Genomic DNA, 11,723 nt, shown 5'->3' on the forward strand with positions numbered 1-11,723 from the left:
GGAGAATTATGGTATCTCACCTCTTACAATCCATCCATGTAGCCTATGGGAGGGACACTGTGGCTCTTCGCGGCTGCGCATGCGTGAGTTTGTGCATAATTTCCCACAGTGAAATTATACAAACATTTCTATGACACAGGGCTGGGAAAGACTAAATAAACTGCTTCAGTTTGCTGTACTGTCACTGAAACCGTAATGAATTATAGCCAGCAGTTCTTTCCTTGACTCTCAATGTGAAACTAAATACAAAAGACAATAGAGAGTGACTGAGTAAACAGAGAGCGACACAGACAATGGACAGAAGAGAAGCAGAGATAAATGTCAGGGGTGGAGGGTGGTGGTGTCCGCGGCTGGCTGCCTGGTGGGTGGGGGATAGCCGATGGCTGGCCAATCAGCGCAGTAAAGAGGCTTAACCTTCACTACCTGCAGCCTCCATATAATCACTTGTTGCGCTCAGAGTGAGTGCCAAGCTTGTGTCTTTGCGTCCTGATAACGGCACACATACCCAGGAGATTAGCCGTCTACGGTGGTCAGACTGCAGCCATGAGTCACCCTCGCACCCTCAGACTAGACTGTCATAAAACTGCCTCTGCGTTATGTGTGGTTGGCTCGGAGCACAGTGTCAACCTGAACAGGTAGGTAGGCTACTCGTTTCATTTACATTCTGTGCATCTTTCTCACGCTCACAAAGTTTAATCTGACTCTGTGTCGGATCAGCTGGGGTTTAAAAAAAACATCTGTTCTGCTCTCATTCACTTTCTCACGTGAACATATTCTATTCTTTTCTATTCTATTCTATTCCTTTTTTTTGGTCACATGTCGTACTCAAGTGCTACGTGGTAAATTTTAAGTTTAGTGCTGGCAATTTGACACTAGACAATATGAAAATGTAATTAAACGGAAGCAGTCACAGGTAAATGATTATAATTCATCTATTGATTCATTTATATAAAACACACTCAGCTGTCAGTCTGTTCAGTATCTAAAACTAATGCAGTCTAATAGACTACAGTTCCATGTCATCCACCCTATGTCAATAAAGCTAAATTAAACACAACACTCATAACTAAATACAATTCACATACGTCTAAAACAAATGAAGTTGCATCAGCACTGTTCTAACATCAACATTTTAACAAAAATGAATATTAAAACCTTCATGAAGGTTGAATTTGCTGCAGAACTGAATAAACAATTTACTGCAGTGTCAACAAAGCTGTGGGAGAAATTATATGCATGTAAACCCTGGTGACAATGGCTTTTGTTTGTACAGTGGAGAGAATCAACAGTCCTCTGTTGTGGCTGCTAACAGGAGAGACTTTATAGTACCAAAGAAATGTAGGTTATAAATTCTGCCAAATGGCTGCCTACACAACTGAGCAAGGCTGGATTACCGATCAGGCAGAGTGGGAGACTGGCACATGGCCCAGACCTCCGGGGGCTCTGAGGGGTTTTTGTAATGTCAAAAAATAGATTCTCATATCATTTGAAAGAATTTACCAGTCTAAAGGCCTTGTCATGTAAGAGGACCCCATTTTAAAATGTTCAAGATTCACAGTCTTTCAAGTCTCTTAACGAAGAAGAATCGTTCTTACTCCCTCCAATTTAAATCATGTCCGTACAGTTCTCAGAGTTACAGTTAGATCAATCAAAAGGTGATCTTCTAAATGTATAATTATTTCTGATGTGAAATCCTTTCTTTATAGTATGATAACTCCACTGCAGCTCAGTTAAAGTAACCCCATCACTGACACTTGAACCGCAGTCATCACTTTACAGTTTGGTCAGAAGCAAACATACAGCGAGCATTGATGCTTTAGTTTATTTATTTATTTATTTTAGTTTATTTATTTAGCACACATTTAAATTCAATGGTGCACGGAGGGAACGAAGCCGATTGGCTTGTACATAAGTTCCACCCCTATAACAAATTACATTACAAATTAATTAAATCATAAAAAGACAGAGTAAGGATGTGGGATATGGAGAGACCGGCACATTCAAGAGAAGTTGAGATGTATTTTTAGCTGCTTTTTAAAAAGTGGATAAGAAGAAATGGATCTGGTAGTCCATTCCAAAACATAAGACCTCTATAAGTCATATTAAACTGATGGTGTGATGTGCACATATGGTTATACTGTCAATCAAGACGGGCTTTGAAAGGCACACACCTTTAAAACCCCTATAACTTCAGTTGAAACTATACATTGGTGCCTTTTCCTGAGCAAAGCAGTGTTGGTATCACAGTATCACAGCCAGGTGATTAAACCTGGAGGCATAACAGAATTTAGTCTTCAGGCATGACGGCATGTTAGCACCTGAGACTTATATAAGAACATAAGACCAAGTTTTTCTCAAGGTTTGGAGCAGCCCAAAGGCATGAAGGAAATTACATAGGCTACTATATATTATATATTGCTCCTCTATGTCATTCTGTCTTTTTTTTTTTTTTTTTTTTTTTTAAAGTTCAGCAGGATGCCTCTACTGCCTTGCACAGTATGACAAATACAGACTGACTGACTACAACTGCTGCTTTAACTTGTCATCTCCTATGAAACAAGAACTTGTGGCTCGGCTGTATACATCATTTCTCTTCCTCACTTGTGTATAAATAAATATCTGCTCTTGCATACCCATAATAAGCTTACTACAGTATGTCTGTAAGGTATAAACACAGCACTAACACGCAACACAAATGTGCTGCTTCTCTTCCTCTCAGGAGTGCCCCACCCAGCTCCAAGTTCTTCTCTGTGAAGTGCTCTCCCAATGTTCAGTTCAGCATCAGCCCCCCACCTCAGGAGACATCACACCTCTCTCTTGTCCCACTCGGCACAAACACAGTGCTGCTCATCAGTATGAGCCAAGCCAGTGCATTTGAAAATGATAGCAAGGTAAGAATAGGACAGCAGTGCATGAGTGATGTATCAGAGTGTCACTTCAAAATCTGTGAAATGAGTTGAGCTGTTAATAAGAAGTAGGCTAATTATGGTTTTATTTCCAAGAGGCTGAATGAGCAGCAGTTCTCCTAAAATGTTAAATGAGTCAGTTTTAGAGTCGGAAACAAAAACTCACTCATGCTCCTCTCAGACATTGTCATTCTATGACTGTTTTTTACTTGTCCCTTTGTTGTTTTATAAGCTGTCTGTGTGGTACTATGGGCCTGATAAAGAGACCTTGGGGAAAGCACTTCTGCACCTGACAGCAGTTGGTGAGTTAAAACAGCGTTTATGTAACTCTGATAGATAAGATATACACCATATAACAACCAATATTTTTTTCCTCATTATTTTTTGATTCTGAGAACAGTCTATATTTTTATATGATCATGTACAGAACAACTGTGATATAAAAATGCAGTGCATATAAGCAGCCTTTTAAAAACAGTAGCTTTCCTACTCGGTAGATAATGCAAAGGCAGCGTTTGATATGAAAAATGTGTGTGTCACACAGAAATCTCTTTGGATGTGGATGCTGACAGAGATGGTGTTGTGGAGAAAGACAACCCTAATAAGGTGAGTCAGTTCTACAATGCAGTGTAAAGTCTGACAACCATGACAGAGTAGTTTGTGTTTTTGTTGCTCTCAACACGACAAGTGTCACAAACCGAATAGGATTCTACTGAAACAAACTCTGCGCTGCATGTACTTCATTTTAGGTGCTTCTGTGTGTTTTGTTTTAGGTTAAGATGATTATATGGACAAGCCCTAACAGGCTGTAGTTGGAGACCGCTCAAGAATTTGTCGCTTCATTTAACTTTCTCATCAGATTTTTCTCTACTTTTTCCCATCAGTACTGAGACCATTCTGTGTTCAATGAACTTTGGCTGTTAAATGCTCACAGTGAAGTTTTCTGACACCTAAAGATGTTCCACCAAAATTACAGTTCAAATATTTTCAACCAAACTATCAATCAAATTCATTTCCACTACTGGTTTGTTGGAAACATATTAGGGGTCCTGGAAATGGGGTCCGAAAGGGCACGGAGCCATCCTATTGGTCAACTGTGACTCGGAGTGGAGCTATCGGAAGAAACCAGACACAGAGGAGGAGCGTATTACCAGAGTGTCAGGTAACACCGTGTCCCTTCTCACCAGGGAATAGTTGTTGGCCCGTCTTTATGGGGCATATTTGCTTTTGCAAAGTCAGCAGATGAAGGAGGTGTTATCCGTTTGATGAAATACAAATCCTGACCTCTATGAGTGATGAAAAATGCCTTTTAAACCACTTTGCAATGGATAAACCAGTAGTTCTGAGATGTTAGAATAAACACTGGTAAATGTATCTGGGTCTGAGCAATACACTAACATGTACATGCAGATCTGAAGGACATGTCGGTCATGGTGCTGCGGACCAGAGGGCCAGCCAAGCTACCAGAGGGCTACAAGCTCACCATGCACATGTCTCAGGGCGACGCAGAGAGCGTCAGAGTCTTCATGGCCAAATCCCCTGAAATGATGAATAATGCCCTGTGTGAGTACCGATGAAAAACCCCAAACTGATGATGCAACATTCTTGTAATCCAGACAGCCAGTCAAGTCTTTGTGGTATTTTGTAACTCTGATGTTCAAACACTTCTTCCTTTTTTTTATTTTACTATATAGGCTTTATGCACAGCTCCACTACTTCCTGAACTTACACAAGCTCCTTTATTTCCTGTCTTACATTATTACATAAAGCCTATTAGGCGTCGTAGTAATCAACCATGTTTTTTTATGTTCTTAATTCAGCAAGGAAATTCTCATACAGCTATGTGAGAGACTACCCGCTGGTGCTGAGCAGTGACCTCCTGTCACAGGAAGTACCTTACACTGGTGGTGAAGCAGAGATGATGTTTCATGTGGAGGGGCTCCGGTTTCCTGACAAAGACTTTGACGGCCTCCTCAGCATCAACCTCAGTCTCCTGGAGCCTGTCTGTGCAGTAAGACTCACCGTTTTACACACCTTTAATTCATCTCCTGCCTTTAGTTTATTATTTTCATTACATTCATTTACTTATTTGATGTAAACTAGGCTATATGTATACTTGACAAAAACATCTTCAGGCCGTTTCTTTGGGTCCATTCACAACACTGTATGTTGTAAATCTCTGGGCAGGGCTATGGGCTGGTGTTGCTAACGGGAGGAGTGCAGAGTCTTCTACTGCAATCAAAGTACTTCGGGGCTATTTGTAGATCATACAACCCCACTTAAAAAAAATGCTACTATCCCTTTAATGGTTTGCCTTTGTGCCTCCCTGTCTGTTCACCAACATATCAAAGCCCTTAGTTAGTTAGCAGGCTGACCTTTAGATTGGTCAGATGCTATTTCCAAGGTCAAGAATGAACTTCCACTCTTAATAAAAGAAGTGGGAACATTTGTGAACTGAACTAGTTCATTCTAGGTGAGTTGAGTTTTGGATACTTTTTCCCTTAGCTGGCAGTTCTCAGCAGTCTGTTGTGTTTTGACAGGGTCTCCCTGAGACGCCCATTTTCACAGACAAAGTCATGTTTCGAGTGGCGCCCTGGATCATGACACCCAACACCCTGCAGCCTGTGGAGGTGTTTACCTGCAGGTAAGGGAAGACTGATAAATAATACAAATGTGCTGACAGCATCTGTCAGCATTTTCCTTCAAGTTTAACTCATACTACCAAGAAAGTTGTGCCTGTAAATGACTCCACATTATCTCTACGTATCAGCACTTTGGACTATTCAGAACATCCCCATACCCACTGTCATAATATCACTTGATGAGACCTGCATATTACCTTCTCAGCACATCTGATAACTACCAGTTCCTGAAAGGAATGAAGAACCTTGTTGAGAAACACGGGTACAAGCTGAAGATTTGTCATCAGTATATGAACAGAGGAGATCGCTGGATGCAGGTGGATAAACTAACTTAACGCATTTTCATGCAGATTTTAGCCTTACTTGTCTTTCACCTGCCAGCATTGACACAAGACTTTACAATTACATTTGAATTGATTGTCTGTGTTTTAGAGTAATTGCAAAACATGTGAAGGTTGTGTGGAAGAACAGTCATGCAGACAGTCATACAGACATGTAAATAATACAGTTACAGTGTTGCTGGTTTCACAATCACTGCATTATTAAATGAAACAGGAAGAATGAATCTGTAAAATAAGCAGCAAACAGTTCCTGGAAAAAGAAAACACAGCTGCAAAGAAATGTGCTGGATCAGGTCAGCTTTATGTGGAAACACTGTGACAGTCAATACTGTAGATTTCATAATGACCATTTCAACAGAAAGAAAAATTACATAATGAATTTACACAGAAAAAAACTAATCTGTTAAGAAGCACAACACAGGAGCAATGTAACACACAGGGTATTTTTGTTTATTTTAATTGGATCCCCATTAGCAGCTGTGAAAAAAACAGTGAAATCAGGTAGAAATTAAATGAAACAGAAATGATAATCTAATTCATCAACTTGAAAAAAAAAAGAAACAGGAACAACAATCTAAATCATCAACATCTGTGAGTATATGTGTGTATTTATGTGTACGCCTATAAGGTATGATCTGTTTGCAGGATGAGCTGGAGTTTGGTTACATAGACTCACCTCATCACAGTTTTCCTGTCGTTCTGGATTCCCCTCGAGATGGACATCTCGACAACTTTCCTTATAATGAGCTGCTGGTGGGTTGAATGATTTTCGTAAATGAAAAAGCTCTGATAATAGCAGGCTTGTGTCTTATCTTAATCAACTCCACGTCCTCAGGGCCCAGACTTTGGCTACGTGACGAGGGAGGCCCGCAGAAGAGATGTGAGCAGTCTGGACTCGTTTGGTAATCTGGAGGTCAGTCCTCCTGTCACAGTGAAAGGGAAAAGCTACCCCCTGGGCAGAATCATCATTGGAGTGGCCTTTCCTACGTGGGTTCAGTAGATCTAGAGATGACTTATCTGCAGTTTTTCATTCAGTTCATTGTTGTCATCAGAACATGTCAAGGAGGATTGGTGGACATACCTGCTTCTTTTCATTTCTTTAAGGGCAACAAAGGGACGTAACATGACCCAAGTAGTTCAGGACTTCCTGTGGGCTCAGAAGGTTCAGGAGCCCATTGCCTTGTTCTCTGATTGGCTGGTTGTCGGACACGTTGATGAATTTATGACATTTGTTCCGGCACCTGACAGAAAGGTACGGAGAAACCATGAGATGATGAGAAGGCAGGAGGCCTTCATCTTTTACTGGCTGATACTTACATGCTGTTACGTGCATTGTGGGATTGTAGTAGCCGTCTGCCTCTGTTATATTCCTAACTCGCGCTTCCCTTCACAGCACTTCCGCCTACTGTTGGCCAGCCCGGATGCCGCCTACAAGCTGTTCAGAGGTTTACAGAAAGATGGTCACGGACAGGCCAAGATGTTTGATGGTAGGCCCTGTCTGTCTGCAATATGCATGTTAGCAGTGAACAAATTCATCATGTCATTCTTCAACAGTTGCTCTTACAATATTTCCTAAAAAGGTCTGAAAGATGAAGAAGGAACAACAGTGGATGATATTCTTAAAGATGAGACTCTCCGAAATGAAAATAACTACGTCCAGGTGAGTGGGTTAGACTCAGTCCAGAGGGGACGGTCAAAGATTAGTTCAGTTCCAAAACGATGGGCGGTAATATGCTGCTATAACAGTCTCCGCTCTGTGGGACGCCTTTCCACAACAGGATTTGGGAACCTTGCTGCAGGGATTTGCTCCCATTCATCCAAAAGAGCCTGTTGCTGATGTTGGGGTGATAAGGCCTGACACACTGTCAGCGTTTCAGCTCATTCCAGAGGTGGCGTTGGATGTGGCTAAAGTCGGGGTGCTGTGACACCAGAATTTCCTTTTCCTGGATCTAAGGGGATATGGCTAAATGATGAAACGCAGCCCCAGACAGTTATTGTGTTCAATACCAGGTAGTGAAGAAAAAGTCCAGTGGTGGTGAGCTTTACAACACCTCAGCAGACATTTGGCATTGGTGATCTGGCAATAACATCCACCTTCAGTGATCTGATCACAAGTTGGCATAAGAATATACTGCAGATGCATCCGTGGCCCTGTGGCTCTCACCGCATTAGGAGGCGGTCTTGGTCTTGGTCTTGGTCTTGGTCTTGGCTGCGTGTGGCTGAGTTCTTTTAGCAGTGTGAAAGTAAACACGTCCTGGGATGCACTGAAGGATCATTTACTCAGCTGACGTCCTCTGCCCGGTCATGTCCTGTCACTTGGCCACTTGATGGACAGTTCTCATGCTGATCTTGCTTCAAGAAGCAGTTTGTCCTCTCTCAACACCAAACCTTTTGTGAGTCAGTGCCCAAAGAATCCCAGGTTGAAATGCTCATATTTACAGCAGAAATAAATGTTTACAACCTGGTACAAAAATCAGTTTTGGTTTTGATCTCTGAGGCTAATTTCCTCCAGTATAAGGACTTTATGGCCGGTGAAATACTAAAGTTTTATTAAACCTTAAAGTTTTGCATAACTAAGGGCATTCTGCTGTGGTTGCAAAAGTTTCAGCTCCACACATGCCCTTCCAAAAAGGCCAGGGGTTGGGTGACGTCAGTGGCTGAACTGCTCACTCTGAACTTCAGAAGCATTCTTGAGAAACCTATAGATGACACTGTTTTTTACAGTCTGTCTAGTTTTGACACAGTGTGTGCCATAGCACTCTGTGGCCCTTTTCCAGTAGGTCATGAGTTACATTTCACTGTAACAGCGCTCACAGTTGACAGGGGCAGATCTAGCAGAGCAGATATCTGACCAACTGACATATTGGAGGCATCTTATGAGTCACTGAGCTCTGCAGTATGACCCAAGTGTTGTGAGCAAATGTTTGTCTCATTCTATTAGTCACATACTGGACTTTGTGCTTGAAACAAACGTGGTCTGAAAACCAGTTGTCTGTGAGGTGCACGATGTCTTTTTATACCGCCTCCTCTCTCCCAGAACTGCATCGACTGGAACAGGGATGTACTGAAGAGAGAGCTGGGCCTGGACGAAGAGGACATTATTGACCTGCCAATCCTATTCAAGTTGGTGCAGGAGGAGGAAGATGAGTGCAGAGCAGTGGCCTACTACCCTGACATGGTATGTTCATAATTATTATTCAGCTGTCATCATTTCCCAGTAGTTGTTTCCAGTTTCAGATGAATGACAGCACTCATCATTTTGAGTGAGTAAATCTCATCATCTGCTGCATCTTTTTCAAGGTGAACATGATTGTTTTGGGTAAAAACCTCGGCATCCCAAAGCCCTTTGGCCCCAAAGTGGACGGACGCTGTGCCTTGGAGGCTGAGATGTGCTCCCTGATGGAGCGTCTGGACCTCAGCTGCACATTTATCGACGACTTTGCCTCCTACCACAAGCTGCTGGGAGAGGTGCACTGTGGCTCCAATGTCCGCAGGGAACCTTTCGACTTCAAGTGGTGGAACCTGGAGATGTGAACAGAAACTGATGGGATGGTGGTGGATGGTGATGGGTTAAAGTTGTGATCCCTAACATTCAAGTCCTGCCTACAAACATTACTGCATCCAAAAAAAAAGCCATTTTACCAAAGAAATCCCTTAATAATAACTGCAGCTGCGATTTGACCAAGTGTTGTGTAGAGCTCACTGAGGAGATAGAGGGCTGCAGCCTTTCATCTGCAAGTCTTCATCGAAACAGCTCACATGGCTGCTTCAGCCTTTAGTAATAAAACTAAAATCAACAATGATCTACTGACAAAAATTTCAGAGAATTACAGATGTCTTGTTTTGCAGTTTGCTTTTCGTCCTAACAAAGGTGATGCATTAAATTGTGTCTCCTGTAAAAAAAAAATCATCCCCATAATCTTATCCTAAACACTGATCTGAATCTGCGACAGTAGGAACTGATCACTTTGCATTAGCAGCATCTTAACACAACTCTGACACAGTGTAAATAGAGTGAGCATGAAACAGTAATGCTGGATTTCATGCATGCTTTATTTCCTGCGAATCACTCATGTGTGTAGTGATGTGCAAAGCACTTCTTTTCACTCAATGACTTGAATCACTAACAGTGTGTGTGCGTGTGTCTCTGCACATTCGCCTGCGACTCATCTGAACTGAGAAATGAACGGATAGTTCCAGGAAATTATTACATTTAGTTCGTTCACCCGAAACATTTGTTCTTTTGAACAAATCATTTGCACTACCTGCATGTGAGGCTGATTTGAGACCAGAGCTGCTGCTGCCAGCTGAGAAATAAAAGAAAGGTACTGCAGAATGTCAATACACTGAGAGGGCTTTCCCTGAAAATGCCAGCCATAAATGGTACAAAAACGGGTTGATTTGATTGAATGTTAAAATCTTAGGGACTATAACTTTGAACAAACAGATAGAGAGGGTTGTTTTCATTACACTAGATGTCCCCAACCTTTCCAACTCACGGCCTACTTGAAAATCTCAAACGTCGGCAGCCCACATCTGACTCCTTGAGAAACAGTTCCCAACATTGTGTTCTCAGAGCACTTTTTATTTTAATGATGAGGATTGAATATTCATGACTGAACTGAAAGCATATAGGCTATTCCCTACACAGGCATGGAGGAAACAAACACTTCCTGATGCCGTTTCAATCACCCAGCAACACACACATGATTTGCGCCAGGGTCCTGGTGCGCTCTGGCATGGAGAACATGGAGAACACCGCGTCGTATGTGAGAAGAGCTTTAGATGGCAAACAGGTGTACAATGTGGTCCAACTGGCAGCAATTAAAAGTTAATTGGCTCATCTAAGTGATGGGCCTTGAGAAAGTTAATTGATTTACCAATGTTTTTAAAGATCATCTAATTGTAAACGTTTTTTTGTTTGTTTGTTTTTTTACTTCACATCTTTTCTCTAAAATCGTACAGTTGCAAATGATTCAGCCACTAAACTTTACAATATCAATACCTTTGTGGCTGGGAACCATTGCTCTAGATTGGGTTTGAAAACAGCACCTTGAGGTAGCTTTAGGTAGGCCAGGAATTTTTTTTAAATTTTTGTTAAAGCTTAACTCTGTCTTCAGCTAATTAGGGTCCGGGCAGCTAAGCTGCCAGGACACTATTGTATTCCTAGGAATTCTTCTTCTTTCTTCTTCCGAGGAAATCATACTTCCCATGGGCGAAAACTCACCAAACTCCTATTCTCCTGTTTGTTGCTCATAATTTGCCTAAAGTTGCCAAAAAATAGCCCGGACCCGACCCATCGCTGTGCAGCAGCTATAATGTGATTTCTTATTTTTCTTTTTGCAGCAAGTGCCATCTTTTTTAGCCCCTGTACGTTGCTTTTAACTGGATACGCAAAAGTCTCTGGCTTCTGCTGATGTGTCTCTGTTACCTACAACAGCAAATGAGCCCATCAGTGTGAAGATAGTCTAATTCTATACCTCTGGAAGGCATGGTCGGGTCGGACCACTGACGAAACGGTCTTCTTTCCGACGTTTCCAAAACAAATCTACACGCGCCGGCCAGACAAACGTCTGCAGTCTTCATTCCGCCGCTTTCGTCCACAGGGGCCGCCAAAATCCACACTAAATGAAAAGTCTGTACAGTTGGGTTAATGTGGCAAAAATGACACTGGGGACTTTTGTCTTTTGTACACATCTTCATCTTTATTAAACATTTTTATTGATTTCATTTACAAAAAAAGGAAAAGAAAAAAAAGGATGTAAAGCAGTATTTACAGGTCTTTTGAACAAGGGCTTAAGCAAACTGTTAACAAGAACAGAAATACAATCATT

At 41.8% G+C, this 11,723-nt stretch overlaps 1 protein-coding gene across 1 annotated transcript; it reads left to right on the forward strand.

Moving 5' to 3' along the window:
* Window positions 1-543: 543 nt before the first annotated feature.
* padi2 (peptidyl arginine deiminase, type II) lies at window positions 544-9,423 on the forward strand (the record flags this gene model as incomplete). Its single annotated transcript, XM_083971183.1, has 16 exons — window positions 544-635; window positions 2,720-2,891; window positions 3,139-3,208; window positions 3,451-3,512; window positions 3,951-4,068; window positions 4,317-4,469; window positions 4,727-4,917; window positions 5,447-5,550; window positions 5,754-5,865; window positions 6,535-6,642; window positions 6,725-6,876; window positions 6,994-7,141; window positions 7,283-7,376; window positions 7,470-7,549; window positions 8,927-9,067; window positions 9,190-9,423. The coding sequence occupies 16 exons, from the start codon at window positions 544-546 to the stop codon at window positions 9,421-9,423; spliced, it is 2,031 nt and encodes a 676-aa protein (XP_083827309.1).
* Window positions 9,424-11,723: the final 2,300 nt, after the last annotated feature.

The sequence above is a fragment of the Trachurus trachurus genome (assembly GCF_905171665.1).
Source record: "Trachurus trachurus genome assembly, chromosome: 5".
Lineage (NCBI taxonomy): Eukaryota > Metazoa > Chordata > Actinopteri > Carangiformes > Carangidae > Trachurus > Trachurus trachurus.